Source organism: Podarcis gaigeae (genome assembly GCF_964106915.1).
Source record: "Podarcis gaigeae genome assembly, chromosome: 11".
Classification (NCBI taxonomy): Eukaryota; Metazoa; Chordata; class Lepidosauria; order Squamata; family Lacertidae; genus Podarcis; species Podarcis gaigeae.
The window spans coordinates 64210845-64237053 of record NC_139687.1 but is presented as its reverse complement, the minus strand read 5'-3'; the positions used below and the strand labels follow the sequence as shown (position 1 = coordinate 64237053).

General features: G+C 50.6%; 3 protein-coding genes across 18 annotated transcripts in view; 1 reads left to right on the top strand and 2 right to left on the bottom strand.

Annotated features, from left to right (window-relative positions):
* Window positions 1-9052, bottom strand: part of UNC13B (unc-13 homolog B) — a 156312-nt gene extending 147260 nt beyond the window's left edge. For 9 of the 16 annotated variants that reach the window (XM_083702512.1, XM_083702523.1, XM_083702525.1 and 6 more), the window contains exon 1: window positions 8749-8936. In XM_083702512.1, coding sequence (XP_083558638.1) covers window positions 8749-8770 — 22 coding nt within the window. In that variant the 5' untranslated portion in view covers window positions 8771-8936. Of the gene's footprint in view, window positions 1-8748 lie in introns of all 16 variants that reach the window. The other 7 variants (XM_083702515.1, XM_083702517.1, XM_083702516.1 and 4 more) reach the window with 5 other exon arrangements.
* PIGO (phosphatidylinositol glycan anchor biosynthesis class O) overlaps window positions 1-26209 on the top strand; it is a 111223-nt gene that overhangs the window by 13792 nt on the left and 71222 nt on the right. The gene's annotated exons all lie outside the window — the stretch shown is intronic.
* On the bottom strand, window positions 17649-25237 carry LOC310827263 (uncharacterized protein; the record flags this gene model as incomplete). The annotated part of the gene is made up of 3 exons (XM_083703032.1): window positions 17649-22895; window positions 23969-24020; window positions 24974-25237. 3 exons carry the CDS (start codon window positions 25235-25237, stop codon window positions 17770-17772), a joined length of 5442 nt encoding a protein of 1813 aa, XP_083559158.1. The 3' UTR covers window positions 17649-17769.

Genomic DNA, 26209 nt, shown 5'->3' with positions numbered 1-26209 from the left:
AACCACAGTGGAGATGCACTGAGCCCTGTGTGCTCTGGTACCTCAAGGGAAGAACAATCCCAAAATCTCCAGAGGGAGGCAGGATGGAGGAAGGAAGGTGAGTCTGGGGATAAAGAATCTCAGGATTGGCTACAGAGAGAGCCACCCAGAGGGAGGGAAAATAAAAGGATCCAGTTCTGAGGGAGAGGCGTAGATAGGGAAAGGGCTGGGGTGGGAGAGGGACAGAGACAGGGCTGGCTTTGAGATGAGAGCTGCATCTGAAATGGTTGTGGACGCAGGGGATGATTAATAAAACCAATCCAAAGGGCAAACGGGGAATATCCCATCATGCCCCCAAGTTTAGGACATTCTACGCCTTTCCTCAGCAGAGCTCATTCTCCTTTGAGAAAAATAAGTGGCTCACTGAAACATAAACTCCCGTATTCTTCGCTCTATACGACGCACCAGACCACAAGACGCACCTAGTTTTTGGAGGAGGAAAACAAGAAAAACAATATTCTGAATCTCAGTAGCCAGAACAGCAAGAGGGATCCCTGCGCAGCGAAAGCAGCAAACCCTCTTGCTGTTCTGGCTTCTGGGATAGCTGCGCAGCCTGCATTCGCTCCATAAGACGCACACACATTTCCCCTTACTTTTTAGGAGGGAAAAAGTGAGTCTTATAGAGCAAAAAATACGGTAAGCTTTAAGAATAAAAAACAGTCACAAACTAACATGAAGAGAGAAACTCAAGACAACAGCATGAGGCGAGTCTGAGGCAAGAAGAGGCTACTGGTCCCTCCTAACTGAACAGGTCCTGAAGGGAGGGTCTGATCCCACAGCAGAGCCCACAAGCCCCCCAGACCCCAAACCTCCAGCTGACCCAAGTTATAAAGCTCTAATAACAGTAGAATACGACCAAAGAAAAAATGGGTGGCTTTGTGGTTTCTGCAAAAACAAAGGAAGCCTCATTAAAACTTCTGCATTATTCACAGGTGAGGCTGTCCCAAACATGTAAGGAAGTCAATTCCAATTGTCGGAGGGGAGACGCAGTCAAAGGTATATATTTCCATATGTGGTGGTGGAGTGCCATTGTCAAAGCCTTCTGGAATGCTATCTTCTGAGAAATAAGCTCGATATACAACAGAACAACGGAACTGTCCCCTGCACTAGCACTACTTGGGCTTAGGATCCTGTCTGCTCAGAAGTGTCCTAAAGATGACCCCTTAGTCGTTCTACTGACTACTGCTCATCTGGAGATAGCCAGATGTTGGAAAACCAGTGTTGGGCCAAACATTGATTCTTGGTATAACAGAGTCCGGTCAATAGTATTGGCTGAGAAACTAACATGCCAGGTGAGAGCAGCAAAGGGCAATCACAATCCACATCCCTTTTACAACACATGTCAAATGTTTATTGAGTACTGTACATAAATTGTTCAGACTGTGGCAGGATTCCACCCAGGAAAATGTGGCGTGATCTCTTAGAGCAATCAAACGATACTTTAACACATGGCATGATAAAAAGTCTGTACCCGTTGTTTACTGTTGCAACAATTGTTTTCTCAAAAGTTATCTTCTGTACCATGAAAATAAATAAAAACAATATTTCGCTTACAGAAATTGCCCCTGCACCACTTGCGACCAAGAGAAGATGCCCGGGTGCCAGGATGGTGCCTGACGTCTCCCCCTGGGGGTCCTTGGATCTAGACCGCTCTCACCCACTAGCAACACATCCTGTCAAATTCTATCCACGATATTCCATCTGCACCATCAGAATGAATTCCAGGAACCAGATAGCGGTGTTGAAAAATATGACTTTAGAGCCACCTGGCCGCCAAATGCCAAGTAGCCATTCTGTTTTGGCAACTTTAACCCTGATTCGAAGAGCCATTTGGCACCTTGCTTATACAGTGGTACCTCTGGTTGCGAACAGGATCCATTCTGGAGGCCCGTTCGCAACATGAAAAGAACGCAACCCGCAGTGACGTGTCTGCGCACGCGCAGGTTGTGATTTGTCACTTCTGCGCATGATGTCATTTTGCACTTCTGCACATGCGCGAGGGCCGAAACCCGGAAGTAACCCTTTCTGGTACTTCCGGGTCACCACGGGACATACCCTGAAAGAACGTAACATGAAGCAGACGTAACATGAGGTATGACTGTATATCAGAGTTTCTAACACTGGGTGAGAGAGAGACCTTAGGTGAGGGTTAGCCTGATGGAGAGCTGCTTCTAAGTTGAGTAGAACATCCACCCTGAGGAGACCATCGACAGCCAAAAGAAGGAGCCTCGCAGCTCAGATAGGAAGAGCGGGTCGAGGGCCTGGGAGCAAAATGGAGGGATGAGTCTGAGCCAGGAGAGGCAGGTGCTGCGGGAAGACAGACTAAACTGGGGTCTCCTTCCAGTCAGGAGGGGAGATCTTCCAGAAAGAGAAGACTCCCAAGACCCCCTGGGAAGACCTCAGGGAGGGGCATTGCTAAGAGGGTGGGGAACAAATGGCCCTTGCTTAGGAAGCCAAGTACAGAGGTACCTCTGGTTGCGAATGGGATCCGTTCTGGAGCCCCGTTTGCATCATGAGTAGAACGCAACCCGCGTCTGCGTGGGTCGCAATTCGCTGCTTCTGCAAATGCACGTGATGCCATCCTGAGTGCCTGCGCCTGCACAAGCAGCGAAACCCGGAAGTAACCTGTTCTGTTACTTTCAGGTCATCGCAGGACGCAACCTGAAAAGACATAACCTGAACCAAACGTAACAAGAGGTATGACTGTATGAAGCTGTGCCGAAAGCATTTCACTGCCACACCTGTTGCAACTAAGTAAGGGAATGAAAGTGAAGCAGCAGAAACGGAGTGAAGCATTTCAGCCCCGATTCCCCCAGAAACCCTCGTCAGGCTCCTCTTGAGCCCAGGCGCAAAGAACTAGGCCCTCGCCAGGTGAGCACAACCTGTTCCCATTTGTCATGAAATTTCATGGGAAATGTATTGCACGCTCGGTTACAGTATCACCATTTAAACGACCTGTTTAAATCAGATTTTAAAATGGGTTTTGTGAGTCAAACATCTCAACAAGACAGAGACCTGCCAGACACTTCTCTTAAAGTCATGTCAAAAATGCACAAGGTGCTGTCAGAAGGGCCAACAAAAGCTGAACGAGCGAAATCCTCCAGGATACCTGGGGCAATAGATGTAGGACGTATTATAGAAACGTCAGCACGGGAGCAACTGTGGAATGCAGATTTGAAATTGACAGCATGTTTTGGGTTAAAGGGAAATTATTTGAACATGATTTATAGATGGCATTTGACACCTAATAGATGAGCAAAAATGTATAAATCTGAATCGAATATGTGCTGGAAATATAAAGAGAAAGAAGGTACCGTACCTTTTTCCATATGTGGCGGACATGTAATAAGGTAAAAGTCTACTGGGAAATTAGATATTATGAGCTGAAAAAAATGTTTAAGGTTAATTTTTCTAAAAAACCAGAGGCCTTTCTTTTGGGGACAATGGGATTAGAGATGCCTAAACAGTATAAAAGTTTATTTCTGTCTGCAACCACGGCAGGCTGTCTGATGTTAGCACCAAGATGAAAAGAAGACAACGTCCCGACCAAAGAAGAATGGCAACAAAAACTACTAGAATACGCAGACATGGCAAAACTTACTGGAAGAGTAAGAAACCAAGACAATAGAGTTTTAATATAGAGCAGCAATCATTTATTGTATGTTTACAAAATAATTGTAAACAGATCAAATCATTCACAGGACTGATGTAAAGATGTGCAGTGAAATCATATGGGATAATAATAATAATAATAATTGATTATTTGTACCCCCGCCCATCTGGCTGGGTTTACCATACTTTATGTTTACCGTACTCTTCCATGTATAACACTAGGGTTTTTTTTTACTAAAAATAATGTTAAAAAGGGGGGATAGTCTTATACATGGGTGCAATCTCCCCCTATTTTATTAATTTTGAGTCCCCCAAAATAGGGGGCGTCTTATACACAGGGAAAATGTGGTAATTTGGAAATGCAGAAAAAATGGTATCAAAATTAGAAACTGCAGAAAGAGGGGGAAGGAGGTCAAAATAAGATACTGGAATTTGTAGTGAAAAATCTTTTTTCTTTTGTTGATTTGCTGTAAAATGAAAAAAAAATTAAAGAAATGTATTGCACGAAGAGCAGATGGTATTGGGGAGAGAAGGAGGCCGTTGGGACTGGTCCTTCAGCTGGTTCTGTCTTGACTGTGAGGGTGACAAGAGCTATGGGGCCTCCATGCGGACGCTGCCTGGAGGAGTTTTTAAATGGCACTTGCCCTTCAAATGCTGCCAGCTGGACAAGTGAAGATTCACATGCAACTCTTTGCATAAAGCATATCTTTTCATCACAAACAGCTAACACAACCCTCCAGCCCCGGGTTATAGCCAGAGTTTCTGCAGAGTGAAAACAGGAAGACTGTTGGTGCCTGGTGGTCCATGTCAGTGACCGAAACATGTTGCCCCCCCCCCCCCGTCATGTCACTCTTCTTTGATTACTCCCTTGCATACGCTCTTGTTACAATATTAAAAGTATTCTACAGACACTGTAGTTTAAAACTGAACTCTCCTTTTAAAGGAAAAACTCCCCAAGCACTGGCAGCGCATAAATATGCATGACGCTCATGAGCATTTACGTCAAAACCCAGTTATCGCTAACAAAATTAACGGCCAGTTCCAAAAGCAACACCCTGCAGCCGCGTCTTCTCTCTCCCTTGGGGTTATTTCAGAATGGTCCACCCATGGCGAGCTCCAACACTGCCCCCCTTTCAACCTCTCACGGGGGCAACGGGGCAAAAACAAAGAAACAGTTAAATCTCCTGTTCTGGAAGAAACGGCAAGAGGAGAAAGATGTGGAAAGACAATTATTACTTTAATCCCAATAGCAAACTTGTTCTCCATGGGCTGGATTTTATGCAGCCAAAACAGCACCATCAATAGATGAGTGGCAGGGGAACCTCTCAGAGTTGGCCCAAGTACAGTGGTACCTCTGGTTGCAAACGGGATCCATTCCGGAGGCCCGTTCACAACCTGAAAAAAAAGCATCTGTGCACGCACAGGTCACGGTGCGCACACGTGTGACATCATTTTGTGCGTCTGCACATGCGGTGAAACCCAGAGGTAACCCTTTCCAGTACTCACGAATCGCCGCGGGAGGCAACGTGAAAACGAGCAACCTGAAGCAAACGTAACATGAGGTATGACTGTACAAAAATATTTAAGGGGAAAACATGTGGCGTTTGGGTGTCCCCAAAAACCCCCGAAATGGGGTGGGGGGATGGTGTAGTTGGATACCGAATAGGACACTGAACACTTGGTTGGGAATCCTGTAGAATTCTCCCACAGGGAAGCATAGAACTGCTCTTTGCAGCAAATGTGGAAGGAGTTGCTCAAGCTGTGGAGGAATGAGGAGACCAATGGTCTGTCTGGGCTGGATTTGGTTGGGAGGGGGACTATGACAGGTGGAGGTGTTTATATATGGCACTGTCTTTCATGTATGGTTTGGATTAATCTTGATCTTTTAGATGTAGATATAGTCACGGTAGCTATATAGTTGTTCCCATGAGTTTGTTTTTAAGGAGTTTCACTTATGTTTGTAGTCCACATGATAAAAGACACCATTAATACATGTTATTGTAGTTTATGTTCTTAGCTGTAGTTCTGATGTTTTATTAGTTATGGTTTCTTATTATGATTGATAGTTATTTCACGGTTGTTTATTTTATTTAACTATTTGCTAAAAGAAAAACATCATTCCTCTGGTGTTTGCTATAAGGATTTGGGCTGAGTTAGGTTCACCCTGCCCTGGGAATCCTGGATTGGGAGGCAGTATTTTGGGGGTGGGCATAAGTTGTGCAGTTTCCTTCCCCCCTAGGTCCATCGGGCACCTTCACTGTTGGAGACCTACCTGTCCCTGGGGGTTTTTTTCTGGGCACCTAGCTTATACACCTGAGTTTCGAAAACTGGAACCAAGCCTTTGCAATGTAAAAACTACAGCTTGTGCATCAGGTTCCTTTATTCCCATTCTTTTGGAGGGGTTTCTTCTTGTTTACCACCCTTTGTAAATCACTTTGTGCATGCATGTCCACGTTTTTTATTCTGTTCAATGACTGGAGGTGGTCCACAAAAAAACAGTGTATTGTAACCTAGAAAGCTAAGCAGCAGATTTTGAAGAAAAGGTTCTGCCTAACCTCTGAAACATAGCAAGGCTCAGGAGCTCCTGTAGACCCTATCCAGCCCCCTCCACCCCACCCCCGCAAAAGCAAGCTACCCCTGGTGAGGCCTCACATATCCTTGATGTTTCCACGCACTGAGACTGTGCAAGGCAAATAAGAAGCAACAAGTCATAACCTTGAAAACAAAGGCGGCCCTCTTCAGTTAAGGAAGCACCTTTCTCCCTGCCCCCCCCCAGGCATGGGGGAGGCAGGAGGGCTGTCTAGCTCAAGCCACATGTGAATGGCCATAGTTGAGTTCAGAGTTAGATAATCACCGATTTCAGCAAAGCATCTGCTCCTCTTAAAACGGCACTGCTCAGAAATATGCAGATAGATGCCGAGAGTGCTTATTTTTATAGTGCTTTGGCCAAATCCTATTCCGCTCAGCACTGCCATAGTACAGGGAATCTGAAGGCTTCTCTCTCTCTCACGGCGGCAGATGCAAGTTGGCAAGCGCAACAATGAAAATATTGAACGCTCAAACAAGGAAGCAGGTGAAAAGAAACCATGTGCATTTTGCTTTTCTGCTCACTGGCGGTTTTCCAGCGGCCAAAAAGTTCAAGCTGTGCAGAATAAGCACGACATATGCCCATCCGCTGCTTTGTCAACAGACAGGCTCATTATACACTGAGATAGGTGGAGTATTGGTCTGACACTGTATAAGGAAGCTCCCTATGTTCCAAAGTAACAAAACCACAAGAAATCAGCGGCGCACTGTGAAGAAAGGTCCCCCAATTTAGCCAGCCACTTCATACGCAGAATTTCCAGACCCGCAGCTGACCTAAAAGCAGCTCACCAACACGGCTGCCACGCCCAGCATCTACACACCTGTCTTACCCATCTCCAGAAGCTCCCCACATAAAAGTGGAGAAGGTAATACAATGGCAGCACGTTCTCTTCCCCTACTTCAGCGCATCATTTGGACAATCGAGGGACAATAAGGCTTCAGCAAGCGCATGATATAGCCCTGGCACTCAAAAATCATGCAGACTCACATGGGATTTGTGACTTTTAAGGATACTGGTATTCTTGGGTGACGTGTTTGGTTTTTCTCCACCAACTCCCACGTTACAGCAACCAGGTGCTTAGAGGAGTCTGTGGCCCTCTTGATGGAGTGGGCTGACAACATCCATCATCACTGGCCCCACTGGCTGAGTCTGATGTGAGTGGGAGTCTCCCTCCCCCTTTTCTTGCCTTACAGACTAACAAGTTTAGCCCAGCATCCTTTCTTGGACTACAGTCCAATTCATCAGATGTGTGTTGTGGGTATCCGCATACATTTGTACAGACCCACATATCTACAGAACTGCCACATGGAGGATGGAGCAAGCTTGTTTTCTGCTATTCCAGAGTGTAGGACCCAAGTCAATGGATTCCAGTTGCAAGAAAGGAGATTCCACCTAAATATTGGGAATAACTTTCTGGCAGTTAATAGCTTTTTGGCAACGGAATGGACTTTCTCAGAAGCAGCCTCAAATGCTGTAGTTCCTGGCCAAAACAAACAAGGGGGGGGGGGAGCTGCGTTAGGCACCTGACTTGCCCTTTGTTACCAAAATACAGGTAAGAGGAGGGCTGTTTCCGTGTTGCTGCCCAGGTGTGTAAGCATCTGACATCACCAGATTAAGGAGCTCCTCATTTCACTTCCTTGTATTGCTATGAGATAACTGACCACTAAAATGAAACTCGTACCTGGCCCAAGAGAGCCCCTTGGTCATCGCAGGACCAAGCGCCTTGGCTGCTTGCCTTAAGTCTCCCTCTGCCAGCGTCTAAAAGTTCATTTCTTAAAAGTTGATCTAAATACTTTTGGGATCTCTTCGAACCCATGGCTTTCTTACCGCGGGCACTGGAGGAAAGTGAACTCAATGTGTCTATTGGACTCACAGCTTTAAGCATAACTGTCAACTTTTCCCTTTTCCTGCAAGGAATCCTATTGGGAATAAGGGAATTTCCCTTTAAAAAGGGGGAAAGTTGACAGCTATGGCTTGAAGGCCGAGCTGGTGAAAAGTCCCCAGGGTCGGACCCGTTTCCCTCCTCCTCCCCACATCCCCCCCCCCCGGGATGGCCCCATTTCTTTGCCCCAGCAACAGCTGGAAGGGGAAAGCAGCGCCCTGGGGGGCTTGGGGGGGGCGAAGGAGCCCCGGCGGCGCCTCCTGGGCCAGAGGAGGGGAGGGGGCGCTGGGGGTCCGGGAGGGGGGCGAGCGAGACGCCGAAGCAGCACCACAACCCCCCCCCCGCCTGCATTAACCCTTTGGCTGCCGAGCCCTGCAGAAGAGACGGAAGGGGGCGCCTTCTTTGGGGGGGGCGTCAGCATAGCTGCCAACGTTTCCCTTTTCTTGCGAGGAATCCCATTGGGAATAAGGGAATAATTTCCCTTTCCCAAGGGGAAAGGTGGACAGCTCTGGGCGCCGGCGGAGCCTTCACGTGATTCTTACTATCATTCTTCCTGGCTCTTCCCGAGGATGGTGGGGGCGCGTGAGGCGCTTCCCGGCCCCTGGCCGCCCCCGGGGGCCTGACTCACCTCGGACGCAGAGGAGGGACATGGCTGGGGCGGGCCGGGCTCAGGGCGTCCTCCTCCTCCTCCGGGGCGCCGCCGCCTCCTCCGGCGACGCGGGGGCCTCTGCTGCGGGGGGGCGGTGCCGCGCGGCGCCCGGCCTCTCGTCCTCCTCATGCCCCCCACCCGCCAGGCCAGGCCGGGACTCGAACCCGCGGAGGGCGGGAGCAGCCAGGAGCCCGGCCAGCGGCGGCGGCCCACCGGGAGGCGCGCCGGAGACCCCGTCGCGAAGGGCGACGCCGCCGCCGCCGCCACGCAGCAGCCAATCGCCGCGCCAGGACGGCGCCCGAGGGGCGGGGCCAGGCCGGAGAGACGCCGCACCTGCCGAGGCCACGCCCCTCGGCGCCCCCGCCCCGCCGGCGCGCGCTCAGAGATGGCCTTCGCGGGGAGGGAGGCGCGCGTTATCCGGAACAATCATTTCACTCTCCACTTTCTTTCTTTTCTTTTTATAAATGTTTTATTAATTTACCAGCAAAAAAACATCCACACTAACAATCCATCATCAAAACAAGTAAAATAATGAATAATAATAATAATCATCAATTTCATTTATACCCTGCCCTCCCCAGCCAAAGCCGGGCTCAGGGCGCTAACACCCGTAAAATTATGATAAAAACATAATGGGGGGAAAACACTAATTTAATATACAGGCTAAAATACAATTTAAAATGCAGCCTCATTTTAAAAATAACTAAAGACACAGCAAAAAAGATGAAAAATAAAAAACACAAAAACACAAAATATTTTTCCAATACACAAACTCATTTCAGGACTACGATGCATATTTTAAATAATCCGTACCCAAAGTTCCTGGAAAGAAGGAACAGAAAGAAGGTGTAAACTAGGAAGGTAAATTATTTTCACTTTCCCCATTCGCCTTGTCGCTGCTCCCCCTGAAGGCGGATATCATGCAGCCTTGGGGGGGGGGAAGCAGGAGGGAGTCGCCCCCCCCCATCTGCACCCACTGGCAGGACAGCAGACTTTGGGGTCAGGGAAGGGAAAGGGAGGCAGGAATAGGTATTTCTCTGCTAATTAGTGGGTGGGAGGGGTCTCTGTTGATTATTTGAGCGTGGCCTAAACGGCCTTGGCCCAGTAGACCTGAAGGAGCGTCTCCACCCCCATCGTTCTGCCCGGATGCTGAGATCCAGCGCCGAGGGCCTTCTGGCGGCTCCCTCACTGCGAGAAGCAAAGCTACAGGGAACCAGGCAGAGGGCCTTCTTGGTGGTGGCGCCCGCCCTGTGGAACGCCCTCCCATCAGATGTCAAAGCGATAAATAACTACTAGACATTCAGAAGACATCTTAAGGCATCTCAGGGAAGTTTTTAATGTATGATATTTTAGTGTTTTCTGGTTTCTATGGAAGCCGCCCAGAGTGGCTGGGGAAACCCAGCCAGATGGGCGGGGTACAAATAATAAATTATTATTATTATTATTATTATTATTATTATTATGCGCTACCATTCATATGGTGGGTGTGTTGTTTGTGACTTTAGGTTTCCCTAAGTTTTAGGTATTATATGACAATAGTAATGATCACCCCTTTTCCCCTTACGGTGTTATGTGTGTTTTTATATACACACAAGTTGCTTGGAGACTTTTGGGTGACAAGCAACTAGAAGGTTTAAAAAATCATTATGTTTATCATCATCATCTAATTTAATGTATTTTTAATCTCTTGTTGGAAGCCGCCCAGAGTGGCTGGTGAAACCCAGCCAGATGGGCGGGGTATAAGTAATAAATTATTATTATTATTATTATTATTATTATTATCCATGGCCTTCTTAGTGCATGTGTGGCCATCCTTGGAGTGAAGCAGCCGGGGCCAGGACATTCAGCCCTGGGCTTCCCTCTTCCCCTGACCAGTCTCCGCCCGCTTCCAGGTGAGCCGCTGCTGCTGCTGCTGCTGCTGCTGCTGCTGCCTGGCCTTTGCTTGAGCAGGAGGGAGCTGCGCACCTGTTCCTGTTTGCCCTTTCCCTGCCCTTTGCTTTGCACCACCTGTGCCTGGAAAGGCAAATAGGAGGCAGCCCAGTTAAACAACACCAGACGCAGAAGAGATGACTCAGCCTTCAGCCGCTGCCTGTGAACCTGGCGGCAAGGGCGGCTGCCAAGCCACACACCACCTGGGGCGGGCTCTGCCTCGCAGCCACCCTCCCAGATGGGCAGAAGAAGCAAAGTGAGACAGCCCCCCCCCCCCCGACCTCTTCGGCAACATCTTCCCTCTGCTCCTTGGGATGTGGCCTGGCCTTGGTTATCCTCCTGTCAACTTGGGATTTGGGTTCCTGCCTTGTATTTGCGGGAGGGGGCTGCCTTGGAAAGTGGCCTGGAAACGGAGTTCAGAATAGGGAGTTCAGGGACTGGACAATGTGAGGACATCAAGACAGGGGTTCATTATCTTCACCGGCTCCTCCTCCTCCTTTCCAGGCCCAATTCAAAGTCCTGGCCTGGACCTTGAAGGCCCTTCACAGCTTGAGTCAGGCCACCTGAAGAATACCCCCCTCCCCAGGGTTTCCTACCTCCCCCAAGGCCCTTCTGCAGGTGTTTCCACAGGAGAAAAGGTCTCCTTGGTGGTGGCCCCTTGGCTATGGAAGGTCCTTCCCAGAGAAGCTCACGGTGCCAAGCAAAGGCTCTTCCTGGAATTTTCTCAGCCTTTGCAATCTCATGGCGTCTAGTTCTGTTTTAGCCTTACGGTTTACTTTCCAGTATTGGTTTGGGGCTGTTGTATTTTTCAATGTTGCTTTAAAAAGTCTCCCAAAAGGTTTATGTTGCAAGCAACCCAGGTGCCTTTTTGTTATAAAGTGGTTCATCAAGGCTGCAAGTAAACCTGCTCCGTTCCCTGTAAATACTTCTTTGGGCGTTTCTGATTCTTGGCTCCCGTGAACCCAGCCTGCTCCATCCTCTGCACATGCCGGCTGCTCTCTGGCTGGGCAGCCATTCCTGCTACCCCTCTGAGATGGAGAGAGCCTTCTTTGCCCCGCCAGGGCCAGAACAAATTCAGCCATAGTGAAAAGGCCTCCTCCCAGGAAGTACACAAGGCTACTCTGGTGAAGATGCAGTGAGTGGCAGGTTTGGGGTGGTCTGCTGCTGAATGTGACACACTGTGCAGCATTTGCACTTGACTAAGCAATGACAAACCTAGACAGCATCTTAAAAAGCAGAGACATCACCTTGCCAACAGAGGTTCAAGCTATGGTTTTCCCAGTAGTGATGTATGGAAGTGAGAGCTGGACCATAAAGAAGACTGAGTGCCAAAGAATGGATGCTTTTGAATTCTGGTGCTGCAGGAGACTCTTGAGAGTCCCATGGACTGCAAGAAGATCAAACCTCTCCATTCTGAAGGAAATCAGCCCTGAGTGCTCACTGGAAGGACAGATCCTGAAGCTGAGGCTCCAAGACTTTGGCCGCCTCATGAGAAGAGAAGACTCCCTGGAAAAGACCCTGATGTTGGGAAAGATGGAGGGCACAAGGAGAAGGGGACGATAGAGGACTAGATGGTTGGATAGTGTTCTCGAAGCTACCAGCATGGGTTTGACCAAACTGCGGGAGACAGTGGAAGACAGAAGGGCCTGGCGTGCTCTGGTCCAGGGGGTCACGAAGAGTCGGACACGACTAAACGACTCAACAACAAACAAAATAAAATAAAAGAATTGCAATCCGGCTATCGCTTCCTGAAGCACTTGATGGATTAACCAGCTCACTGCGGCAAAACCTCACACCTATCGGGGCCCAAAGACTTGTCGCCATCTGATCCAATCCCCTGCAATGCAAAAAACCTTTTTGCCCAATGTGGGGCTCGAACCCACAACCCTGAGATTAAGAGTCTCCTACTGTACTGAGGACGTGGGTGGCGCTGTGGGTTAAACCACAGAGCCTAGGACTTGCCGATCAGAAGGTCGGCGGTTCGAATCCCCGCGATGGGGTGAGCTCCCGTTGCTCGGTCCCAGCTCCTGCCAACCTAGCAGTTCGAAAGCACATCAGTGCAAGTAGATAAATAGGTACCACTCCGGCGGGAAGGTAAACGGCGTTTCCGTGCGCTGCTCTGGTTTGCCAGAAGCGGCTTAGCCCTGCTGGCCACATGACCCGGAAGCTGTACGCCGGCTCCCTCGGCCAGTAAAGCGAGATGAGCGCTACAACCCCAGAGTCGGTCACGACTGGACCTAATATTCAGGGGTCCCTTTACCTTTACTTTACTGTACTAACTGACCTATCCAGCCACATGTCTTCAAACGCCCCTCTGAATGGGCCCAATAGCAAAACAGCGGAATGGGCTCCTGCTCTCTGCAGGAGCCAGTAGGTTTTTGTATGGTGCCTTGCTTTGCGCTAGCACTTCGGAGCCTGTGCAGCCTGCCAGGGGCTGGCACTTCCAGCAGGTGCCCTTCTGGGAGAAGGGCCTGGCATTGTTTGGCCATTGCCTGGCAACAGGGTGCAGGCTGAGCTCCTGGAGTGCTGTCAGCATAACAGAGAAACTCGATGGCAGGCTGATGTCACCCCAGTCCGCAGCAACACACCATGTTTTCATAACAGGGCAATTCTGCAGACATGGCTCTTGCTGAGAGACAGGGTTGGCTTGTTCTTAGTTTTATTTTATTTAACTGAGAACACTTACACCTTGTCCTTCCAGTGTCAAACCCAAGCCCAGGGTGCTTTGTACAAAAAGAAATTAGAATTGCCAAAAAAATAACCAGTGAAATTTATAAAATATTAGTAGAAATGGAGGATCAAGAAGAGCAATTAAAAGAGGTGTGGGAAAAGGAGACAAAAGGGTAGATAAATAGTCTAAGCTGGGGAAAATATGGGAGAAACACACTTTGAAAATGTTGTCTAGAAGAATAAAAGAAAATTATTATAGTTTGGAGATGGTATTTAACACCAGTTAGATTAAATCAAATAAACAAGGGATATTCGGTGTTATGTTGGAGGGGATGCCAGGAAACTGGGACTTATATTCACATGTGGTGGGGGTGTAAATATGAACCTTTTGGGGGGCAAAAGGTGTATAAGGAGATAACAGAAATCACTAGGTTAAAGCTGACCGAAAATCCAGAGGTAGCATTATCATCCATTTATGAGGGGGTGGAAAGTTCGCAGGCTGTGAAGGGCTTGCTCACAAATTGATTGGCAGCTGCACGGATTATAGTGGAAGGGGCAAGCAGAGTATAAAATGGAAGAATGGTATAAGAGGTGTGGGATATAGCTATTAACAATAAATTAACGTGCCATTAAGACAGGGAATATGCAGGAGAAATGATTTTGAGGAGATATGGAAGGTATTTGTAGAATTTGTACTGTTAAAACGGAAAGGAGTCAAACAATCGCAAGAGGTGTTGACATTTTGGGAGGCTGGATAGTTACAATGGAATGGTCTTGGGGGTGGGGTTTATTTATTTTTTATTATTACTTTATCAAAATAAATAAAAATAAATAAAAATTCAAGTATAAAGCGTAAAAAAAATGCAAGAAATTCTTCTGAAATTAAACATCATCTCATGAGGCAATAAAAACTGAAGATGGCCATGGAAAATAGGAGCAACTGAGGCAAGGGGTCAGCCGACTGAAAAGTGCCAGCTAGACACAGGGAAGGGCCAAGGGCCAAATTTCTGGCATAAGCTGGCACTGGAAGTTTGGTTCGACCCGCTGTGAAATGCCAGGTCTGAAAGTGTCAGGAGGAGTGGTGCCCCAGTCCCACCAGGCAGGAGAGCTGACTCTGCCCAGACCTGGTGAACTTCTGGAGCTTCTGTTTTGCCAGAAGAAAAATCACGCAGGAGCAGGAAGCAATGGCAAGGGGTCATTTGCCGCTTCTGTGCATGCACACGACATCATTTTGACTGTCTGCACATGTGCGAGAGGCGAAACCTGGAAGTAACGTGTTCTGTTACTTCCAGGTCGCCGGGGGATGCAACCTGAAAATGCTCAACTTGAAGCAACTTCAACCCGAGGTATGACTGTATATATTTGGTGCTAGCCGCCCTGAGCCCAGTCTTGGTCAGGGAGGGAAGGGTATAAATAAAATTTATTATTCTTATTCTTATTAAGAGAAGGGCCTCTCCTGTGCTCTGCGGGGGAAGCTGGTTCCTGGAGAAACGAAGGAGTCTGGTTTGGCCTGGGAGGCAGCAGTCCGTTTCCTGCTCCGTATTTCTCATCCTTCTGCTTGCATTGAGGACTTCCCAGCATAGCCAAGCAGGCTGCCCCCATTTCCTCCTGCTGAGCAGAAAGGAAGCCAGGATCCTGCATCACAGCAGCTGGGAAGGCGCCTTTGACCCGCCGGCTGATCGGCCAACCAAGATAGTCACCAGGGGAGCAGCAAAGAGGCAAGGCGAGCACATAGAAACCGGAAAGGCTGCTGGTCCAGCGCAAAGTCCAGGCACTTTGCTCTAACCCTTCTCCCTGCAGCGGCGAGAGGCCTGTTGCTGCCACGCCAGAGGGGCTTCTTTCTGTTCTCCTAAACCCTCAAGGTCACCTGCTTGCTTCCATAAGCACATCAGCCTTGAGAGCAAGGCTGCAGGCTGTGTTTTCTCAAGCCATGCTGGCTAAGCGGCAGAACGCCTGAGTCTCCTTTTCAATAACACTGTCCACTTGGAGATGGCTCTGTCAAGAAAGTCAAGCCGGCCAAGTGGGCCAGCTGGCGATTCTGGGGCCAGAAGACACTTTGGAAAGAAGGGGGGGGGGGAGTTGAGGACACAAATAAGAACCTGGCAAGGAATACAGTAAATTGGATCCCTCTGCCATCTGCAGTTAAAAATTGGCATTGCGGTCTGGATTTAGGTCTTTGCAGCCCATAGAAACAGAGCCTGTGATCATTCCAAGTTTTAGCATCGTTGTCTTGAAATATATTGGGGGGGGGGGGTTATGTTAACCAAACTCCCAAGTTTTTTCAGTTGTCAGCTTGCTGATTAATTGTGATTCTTTTTTTTTTGTCTGCATCCATTTTTTTAAATGATAACCTTATTTTAAACCCTGCTACTTCTCCATAAGGGACGTGGGTGGCACTGTGGGTTAAACCACAGAGCCTAGGGCTTGCCGATCAGAAGGTCAGTGGTTCGAATCCCCGCGACGGGGTGAGCTCCCTTTGCTCAGTCCCTGCTCCTGCCAACCTAGCAGTTCAAAAGCACGTCAGAGTGCAAGTAGATAAGTCAGAGTGCAAGTAGATAAATACCGGTAGGTACCGCTGCGGCGGGAAGGTAAATGGTGTTTCCGTGCTATGCTCTGGTTTGCCAGAAGTGGCTTAGTCATGATGGCCACATGACCCGGAAGCTGTACGCCGGCTCCCTCAGCCAATAAAGCGAGATGAGCGTCGCAACCCCAGAGTCGGTCACGACTGGACCTAATGGTCAGGGGTCCCTTTACCTACTTCTCCATATTTTCTAATTTCTTCCAGCACCCTGGGTACACGACAGCGGTTCCTCTACGGGCATCACTACATCATCAGCAAAGGCCTTTAATTTATAGCTCTGTTGGCCCACCTGTATCCCTTTTATATCTGGATCTATTTGTTTTTTATTCTTCTTGCCAGCATCTCTAGAGCAGTGATAAGGGAAACCCTTGTCTTCTACCCTCCAATGTTTTACATTTCTCAGTCACAGAATTATGTACAATCAAATTTGCGGTTTGCTCTGTATACATTGCCTTGATTCCTTTTACAAATCTATCTCCAGACTCCTTCTTTTCCAACAACTTAATTATAAATGACCAAAAAATGTTGTCAAAGGCCTTAATATATATTTTTTTAAATTTAATATTTAATATTTGAAAACATTAAGACTGAGAACAATATGGGAAAATTGCCCCTTCTGCAACTATAAATAAGGAATGGTAAAATAAAACAAGAGAGAGAGTTATACCAGTGACTGCTGGAGCAGATGATCAGTATCAGCAGAAAATAAAGGATGGATATTAGCTCTTGAAATGTAGAACACGTGAAGTCCCTATTGAAATTAATTAATTTAGACTATATAATTGGATGTATTGTTTTTTGAATTTGATAAGATTTGGTTTAATTTGTTATCAATATGAATGTTTTTTATTATTATTGGAAAATGAATAAAAATTATTTACCAAAAAAAAAAAAAAATGTTGTCAAAGGCTTTCTCCACATCCAAAAATCTTAATGCTGCTTGTTTTTCATTTCTTACCTCTAAATACTCTATTATGTCTATAGTGTTCCTAACATTATTACACAAATGTCTCCCCGGTCGAAATCCAGCTTGATCTTGAGATATGAAGTCCCTTAACACCACTTTTCAGCTGATTTTCCATAATCCATGCATATAACTTACAATCATTATTCAGCAATGAAATTGGCTGATGTTGTCTCTTAAGCCGACTATGGATTCTTTTAGGGTTGTCATATTATGAAGAGCAAAAAAGAGGGTGCTATGAGAACTCTCATTTTAAATACCCCTAATGGATCCCTGCCTTGTCGTGGCGAAGGGGCGAAGGGGCTTGAATAACTCCAAGAAGCGGTGAGCTGTGCCACACAGGGCCACCCAGACTAAATGGGATCCACCTGGAGAAGGAACTGGCAAACCACTCCAGTATTTTGCCAAGAAAACTCCATGGACATGAAAAAGGAGGAGCTTTGAGAAGAAAGTGAGAGTTTCCAAGGCATGGTTCATGGGGTCACGGATACGACTAAGATGGCTAAACAACAACTATATGTAGGCTGTAGAAGCTGTGATACATTGCTGGGGGGGGGGGGGGCAGGAGAAGAGAAGAGGAAAGCAAGTCTTCACCCCCCCCCCCCATTATGCCTATGTCTCATCGAGAAGTATAGCCAGAGACATAATGGCAAATTTGAAAAATACACCTGGACAGAAATTTTACCCCGGAAAAAGAGGACACATGGCAACCCAGTGATGGCTCCAACACAACCCTCAGATTCTTACTCTCTTTTTATTTTGTTTGGTGCCTAGAGAATTTACTTAATGAGGTCTCTCGTGAATATAAAACGTAACTATGTCAGTAAATAAATAAATTTTGGGTCCTTCAGTGCTGCTATGGTTGGGCTCTTGGCAAATGGTTGCCTCCGCGCCCTCGTTTGCTCTGCACTTGGCTCCGAGACCTTCCTCGACGCTTGCTTGAATTTTGGGCCCTGCCCTCGGATTTCTGTTTTCTGCCACAGAATATCCAGGCCCCAATTTTTGATCTCTTTTTTCTGCTGCTTGATTTCTGGTCACTTGTGCTCAGCTTACGTTCCTTGCTGCTACACTTCTGCTCCTTGCTGCTCGATCTCTGCTCCCTGCTGCTCGATCTCTGCTCTTTGCTGCTCGATCTCTGCTCTTTGCTCCTCCATCTCTGCTCCTTGCTGCTTGACCTCCGTTCCTTAATGCTTGAACTTCTGCTGCTTGATCTCTGCTCCTTGCTGCTTGATCTCTGCTCCTTGCTGCTCGATCTCTGCTCCCTGCTGCTCGATCTCTGCTCTTTGCTGCTCGATCTCTGCTCTTTGCTCCTCCATCTCTGCTCCTTGCTGCTTGACCTCCGTTCCTTAATGCTTGAACTTCTGCTGCTTGATCTCTGCTCCTTGCTGCTCGATCTCTGCTCCTTGCTGCTCGATCTCTGCTCCCTGCTGCTCGATCTCTGCTCCCTGCTGCTCGATCTCTGCTCTTTGCTGCTCGATCTCTGCTCTTTGCTCCTCCATCTCTGCTCCTTGCTGCTTGACCTCCGTTCCTTAATGCTTGAACTTCTGCTGCTTGATCTCTGCTCCTTGCTGCTTGATCTCTGCTCCCTGCTCCTCAAACTCTGTTCCTTGCTCCTCCATCTCTGCTCCTTGCCCCTCGATCTCTGTTCTCCACTTCCAAGCAACCCATCTTGACTGATCGTGCCTCTCCCTTCCCCCTTTGTGGTGGGCCTTGTGCCTCTCGCCCCACTCCTCCCTCTGCCCATTTCCGAGGGCATCCATGAAGCTGCCCTTATAGAAGATTCTTCAAGCCTGACCCGGGACTCCATCCTGCCTGCCTGGAGCAGCTGCACTTTGGGGGTGGGGGCTGAACCCAGGCCTTGAGCCTCCTCACCAGCCTGCCCTGCAGAGTCTGCTACTTGACTAAAGGAACACTGGGTTTCTTCCCACTTCACAGTGACGGCTTCTCCTGCATAGCTTATGGCACCCCAGTGATGCTGAGCTCCAATTTCCTTTGCATGCCTCTGGTCCTCTTGAAGGCCAGGCCCCTGGTGGCCCCGTGGCAGGCTCCCCTCCGTCTGCCTTCCCTGGTCATGCAGCCAGATATGGATCCCCTGCTGTAGGCCCAGCTTCTTCTCCACGATTGAGCCAAGCAGGGACAGGTTCTTGTCAGTGTCCCTGTGGCGGCCCAAGAAGATGCCTTCTCCTGTGGGCAGGAACTGAGGTGGGCCTCCTTCCTCTCCTTTGCCTTCACTTCTGGGCTGGGTCCTCTGCAGAGCCCGGTCCCCATCAAAGACTTTTTGCTCTAGCGCCTGGCATGTCCTGCTTCCCTTGCCAACCTGGTGGGCGCAGGAGGCTGGGCGTGAGGCAGCATATTCGGCACATTCCTCATGGGATGTTGGAGCCTCTTCGGTGTCGTGCCAGCTCTCTGGGCTGCTGCTGCTGCTGCTACATTTATCTGCGACCTCTTTTCTGCTCAAGGACCCTTCCCTGCTCTCCTGCTCCTCCTCTTGTGGGATGTTCTCCTCCTCCTCGGCCTTTTCCTGTATGTCAAACTGGCCCCGGCTCCCCTGGGGAAAGGCCACGGCTCCTACGGGCACCAGCTGTTCCAGGGGGGGCTGTGGGGGCCTCTGTGTCCAAGGCCTGCCCCTCCCCACCTCGCCCAGAAGACCCAAAGGGGCAAAGATCTTCAAGGACTGCAGGACTCTTCTGGGAAGCCCCCACTGCCGCTGCAGCTTCATCTTCTGCAGGTGGAGCTCCAGGTGGTTACAGGTCGTCCCCGGGAGGAAGAGCAGCTCCTGTTCCAGGACAACCACTTGGATCCTGGGCCTACAGCCAGCCAGCAGGAGGGGAGAGCCTTGCATGAAGGCCCTCAGTGACCTCTGGATGAGAGCAGGCAGCCCCCACTGGTGCTGCAGCCGTCTCCTCCTGACGCACAGCTCCAGGACGCCTCTGTCTGACTGGGCCAGGAATGGTGTCTGGGCCTCCAAGAACTCTTGGCCCATCTGCTGGGGGGCGAGAGACCGAGCGGGTGGCCCACAGAGCACCACCCGCAGCACCTCCGTGTAGCGAACCCCCAGCTCCCAGAGGGAGGCCAGGTGGCTCCGGCAAACGGCTAGCTCAATCTGACCCACGTCCTCTGGGCGGACAAAAGGAAGGAAGCTGCTGCAAGGTCGAAGGGCACCTTGGCCGGGACGTATCAGCCGGGGGAGCAACGGCCTCGTGGAGAGCGAGGCAAGGCGCCACGAGAGCTGGGCCACGGGAGGGAAGACCCCCAAGAGCACCTCCACGGACCTCTTTGCCACGTGCTGCTCCATCTTCTGGTGGTTCAAGACCACCAGGTGAGCCTTCCGGGGAGTCGCCGTGACACTAGCCAAAGCCCCCAGGTAGCCTCCTCTGTCGCGGTCGCCGGGGCTGCGTCCCTCAGGCAGAACCAGGGGAGATTTGGGTGCTTCCCTCCTGGGGGGCTGGAGCCGCATCTCTGGAAAGAGGAAGCGCAGGGACTCCAGTACCAACTTGGGCAGCCCCCAACGCTGGAGAACGACCCTTTTCCGCACATTCAGCTCCAGTTTATGCCGGGTTTCCTTGCGGAGGAACAAGGGCCTCTCCTGGAGGATGGTCACAGTCCCCTGCCCACGCCTCTGGTGGCACAGCTGGGGGGTGGCGAGGAGAAGGTTACGGAGGGAGCGCTGGACCAGGCCAGGCAGCCCCCAGGTGTGCTGCACCTGCTTCCTCCTGACGTGCCACTCCAGCTCTCCCCGGACCTCAGTGCCAACAAAGAGGGTCTCTGTTGCGGCAAACCTGGCTGTGGTGGTGCCAGCCGCAGGTGAGAGGGGAGGGCCAGGGACCAGGAGAGCCATGGACCTCCTGTAGAGGGTGGGCAACCCCCAACGGTAGGCCAGCTGTTTCCGGACGAGGTTCAGTTCAATCGACTGCAGCGCAGACTCCTCCAGGAAGGGGAAGGCCTGCGATCTCGGCCGGAGAGGTCTCAGCCCCCGCGGCAGGACCCTGGGAAGGGCCTCTCTGCCCACTCGGCGGCTGAGTTCTTGTGACAGACGCACCACGGGCGAAAAGAGGCCCAGTTGTGTCTCCAGGGCTTTCTTGGCCACTTGCCTCTGCAAGGCCTGATGCCTGGAGTCCCAGCGGTTCTCTGGGGAGGAGTCGGGCCCCCCCTCTGGCAGGGCGAGTAGCTTTTGGGGTGGAGGCCGCTTCGCTCCCTGGGGCCAAGAGACCTTCTCCCTGTCCCTGGGCTTTATTGTCGGCAGAGGAGAGGGGCCCCGGAGGTGCTGGAGGGACTCCAAGACCCGCCTGGGGAGGCCCCAGCGCCTCTCTATCACAACTCGCTTGAGGTGGCTTTCCAGCAGCTTCTTGGTCTCTGGCGGGATGCAGGGCAGCTGCCCGATGGCAGGGCGCACTTGCTGGAAGCCCCGCGGGACGAGGAGGCGATGGGTTGGTGGCCGGGGCGGAGGAGCCGGGAGGAAGCGCTGCAGGGACCTCTGGAGGAGGCCAGGGAGGCCCCACTGGTGCTGGAGCCTCTTCCGGAGGGCGTGGGTCTCCAGGCCGTCCAAGGCAGTGGGCGCCACAAATTCCAGAGCAGGGAGAGGTGGGGCAGGAGGCTGCAGCCTGGGGGCTCCGTGGCGAGAAGGGGGAGCCACCTGGAGATGGGCCCGCTCAGGAACAAGCGCCACTCTCTCTGCTTCCGCCTGCGGGTGGAGATGGCTTGTTGGCTGCAGGTACTTCCAGCCCAGGGGGAACGGCTTCAGCAGGGAGGCGGGCATCTTCTGGGCAGGCGGAGGGAGCTTCACTGGAGAGGCACCAGCGGGTCTGAAGCTCACGGCCCTGGCTTGCTGCTGTGCTCCTCCGGCCCCTGAACTCGCCAGCCCTCGGCCCTCGCTCCGGAGCGCTTTCCGTGGTGCGGCTGGGTGCATGTGTTGCAGGGCCTCTCGCACCCTCTGTGGCAGCCCCCAGCGCTTGAGGCGCACCATCTTCTGGAGGTGCTTCTCGAGTCTTGCCCTGGAGTCCTCGCTCAGAAAGGAGGGCGCCTGAGGCTGGGTCACAGACACAACGTTCCCCGTGGCCTTTCGAGGGGCAGAGCCTGGAGCAGCGGGCATGAAGGCCCGGAGAGAGCGCAGGAGGGACTGGGGCAGCCCCAGGGCATGCTGGGCTCGCTTCCAAAGCACATGCCACTCCAAGACTGCCCGGGCAGCCTCCTTCAGGAAGGGAGTGTCTGTGGGAGCAAACTCTGCCCTCAGAGACCCCCGTTTCCTACAAAGAAGGGGAGACCCTTTCTCCCTGGCGCGCCCTCGTCTCTTGGGACGTCCTCTGGAGGGGCTGGTCCCTGGGGATTTCCTCTTCCTGCCAAAGGCTTGCTCCTCCACAGGCTCTCCCCGTAGCCTGGAAGATGTGCTGCTCTCGATCCGCAGCGAACATTCAGAGACTTGCTGGAGGGTGACTTCCAGGGATGTCCTGGAGCGAGCAGAAGAGGAGCTGTAGTCTGTCCTGCTGGTGAAGGAGATCTCCGAGAAGGTGAAGGTGGAGGTGCTGAGGGCGGCCTGTTCTTCCGCCCAGTCCTCAGAGCAGCACATGCATTCCTCCAGGCCCCTGAGACCCTCCTGCTTAGCCTTCTTCGCCGCCCTCGGCTTCTTCTGTGTCCTGAGCTGGTGAGGACCTTCGCGGGGCGCAGGTAGTGCTCCCGGAGTGGAAAGGGAGAGGTCACCAGTGGGGCCAGGCTCGCTGTCGCTCCTGAGCAAAGTGACAGAAGCGGGCGGTTTGGACATGTCTAGGCAGCTGGAATACTCCAGGCAGGAGGTGTTGGGGTCCAGCGGTGCTGGCGAAGGTGGGAGGCCCCGTCCTCTGGGGTAAGCCAGCCGTCTGGCCTGCACAGCCACCCTGTCGCAGAGGGTGCAGGCGGGGTCGGCACACAGCAGGTGGCGGATGGGGTCCTGGCGAGGGGTCCTGGGCGAGGGGCCATCCCGCGCCGGCCCAGGCTGCTGTCCTTGGAGGTCTGCAGAGGAGAAGAGAGCGAGCTGTTGGAGTGGGAATGACAGCACAGGCTTCTGACATGCAAAGACTGTGAAAGGGAGCATGAACGGATATTGTTGGGAGATGGTATTAAGCATGTGTCAAGGATGTTTGTTTGTGCAGGAAAAGCTCGGCCTTGAGCTCTCCTGAGAGGCAGCAGACACGCTCTTCTCTCGCTGAATCAGGCATCGAGCTCTGACAATGCCAGCACGCTTCTCCTTCTGAGAATGTGACTTGATTTTTCAGCAAGTGTAAAATTAAGGCAAGGGACTGCCTCTGGCTAAGGATGTGTGATTTAGAGGCCTCAGACAGAGATTACAAACTCAAACAGGGATTACAAACTCAAACTCATAAGGATATGTATAACACAATAATTAGTTACAGAATTAGAGATAAGAGTTTATGAGTAGAGATGTGAAGGTCTTAGTTTCAATGATTGAGCAGAAGTCAGAAGTCAATTATGGATCAGAAACCAGTAAGTTGATGTTAGTCCATTTGAGTTTGTAATCCTTGTCAGAATACATACTTATGAATGGATTAGTTTTTGTTACAATTGACTATTGATTTGCGAGTAGGGACCACTCTCACGACTGAAACTTATATTGGCCAAAGAGATTGGTGTGCTTTTTTCTTGGTGCATCTCCCTTCCAGGGCATACTATGGAATGTGTGGGATGCAGACCCACCTGGCTGCGAGGCACCTGCTGTTGCTGACAGCCTCTTTCCCTCCTCCTCCTCCTCCAAACCCCCACAAGCCCCCATTGCAGGGAGCAGAAAGGACGTTGGGGGAGGAGAATTTTGGGGCATGCAGGAGTTGGGCCTTGGGGGTGCCATTAGTAGCAGGATCTGGCCCGACTGCAGGTTGGGAAGCTTACAGGAAAGCCACAGCAGTTGTTGGAAGAGGAGTAGGAAAAGAGCTTGGCTGAGTTAAGAGGAGTTTGGATTGAACAGCCCTGCTTCCAAAATGGGTTCCTAACAGGACCACCTGGTGGTGCCGATACCAATTTGGGGGATCTGGGATTTTGGGGTGTCCCCAGGGCCACCCGCCCTGCATTACCTTTCGGCTTTCTTACAGTTGCCTGAGGCCGGTCTCTGCTCGTGGGATGAGCCTGTCGGGAAGAGACGAGGGAGAAGAGTTACTCAAAGGAAGGAAAAGAGCCTTTGTTAATTTTTAAATCTGATTTTCAAACATAAAGAAAGAAAATATCGAAAGAGAAAAGAAAAAGAAAGAATAAACTTACACCAAAAGATCATACATATTCCACATATCGAGATTACTCTGAATTTCCTAACTCCCCCATCCCATCCCATCCATGGTCCTCTTAATTCTATTTTCAACTGCATATCAATACTTCTCCAATCTTTCCTCTTCCTAAGTTACCTATACATCTGATTACATTACAAGTGTATATGGAATCCTGCTAATGTTTTAGCCTGTTTACAGTGATTTTGTATATACATGATAAAGACAATGGCTCTGCTCTGCCTCCACAGCTGGAGACAATAAATACTTTTGAATCCCAGCTGCTGTGTCCAAATCCTGCCATTGGCCTCATCCAGCCGGCTCTTCTCATCAACCCCAGCCAGTGTGGCCATATGATGCTGAGGCTGATGGGAATCGGAGTCCAAAACAGCTGGAGGGCACCAGGTTGGGGGAAAGGAGGGATTCTCTGGCGAGCTTAAACTTGGAAGCAGCCGCTCCCCGTCTCATAGCTCTCAACTTTTCCCTTTTTTAAAGGGAAATTCCCTTATTCCGAATAGGATTCCTCGCAAGAAAAGGGAAAAGTTGACAGCTATGCCCCATCTTCTCCTAAAGCATCCTTCATTGAGCACTGCACCCAGACTGAGCAAAGGACACTTTGAGGAGCTTTTAACCTTGCTACCAGGCTCATTAAGGAGCCACCAAAGCCTTGACCTGCCTTCCGCCCTTTCTGCACATGCTCAGGTGCAGAACCAGAGTTCCTAAACCGGGTCAGTTCTTGCAGATGTGGCAACAGTGTTGTGCGCCTGTGTTGCATGAAACTCCTGGCTGCATTTCGCCTCAGAGGCAGGTACCCCCCACCTGTGGCGTCTTGGGCCAGGCACCTGCAGACAGAGGACAGGTTCTCTTCTCCGGAAGAAGCCTCCCCTGCAGAATCTTCCGGGAGAAGCAGACGAGGAGGGAGAAGACGACGCTGCCACCAAGGAGGAACCAGGGGACCAAGCAGCAGGAGAAGTAGCAGCTGAAGGAGTCATCGTGGGACACCTCCATCTTGGCTGCCCAGGCCTGTGGGCCCACAACAACTAAGCCTCCCCCTGCTGCCTTTCTGGGCCACCTGAAGCCCATGGCAGCGTTCCAGGCCACCTCATAAAGGCACCGGGCATGTCATAGAGGGGCACCCTGCCCTGAGCCAAGACCATACCCTGGTCACCCTCAGGCACCCAATACAGTGAACCCCCAGAACATGCACCCCTTCTGTCCTACTGTGGACTCCCCTTCCTCATTGTTCCGGCTGCTGCACGTTCTATCTCTCTGGACATGGAAAGCAAAGCAAAGAGGCAACATGAGGGTCTCTCTCTCCTAAGTCCCACAAATCAATCCGCCAAGGAAACAGTTCAGTGGGGCAGCTCCGCTTGCTGTCGTCTCCTCTCCCCACTGATTTAGCTCTTGGCATTTGGGCAGGGATGTGGATGATTCATGTAGCCAGCGGAGGAGGTCCTCTCTCTGCTCTGACTTTTTGTGAAGAAATAAATTCTCAGCACACACAAAAAGTATGTTTTAAAGCTTTACCGGTGGAAAGTTGGTTTAAATGTTACAAAAACAATAAATGATACATCATCTCAGTTATGCATTTCTGTTCTTACATATATTGTTCCCATGTTGTTTGGATGCCTGATCATCATCTTCCAAAGCAACTACTCTATTCCCAACTTAAGAACAGAAAGCAAAATACTGGTGGACAACAAAAGAGTTTTAAAGACGCTCTCAAAGCAAATCTTTTAAAAATGCATTATAAAAATCGATAATTGGGAAGCACTGGCCTCCGAGTGCTCCAGTTGGAGAACAGCCTCTACCAATGGCATCATGGGCTTTGAAGAAGCACAAACGCAGGCCACAAGGGAGAAATGGGCTAAGAGGAAGGCATGCTTGGCAAATCCACACTGTGACCAACTCCTGCCCAGAAACCGATGTCCCCACTGTGGAAGGACGTGTGGATCCAGAATTGGCCTCCATGGTCACTTACGGACTCAGTGTTCAAACCGTGTTTATGGAAGACAATCTTACTCAGCTACAAGGGATCGCCCAAGAAAGAGGAAG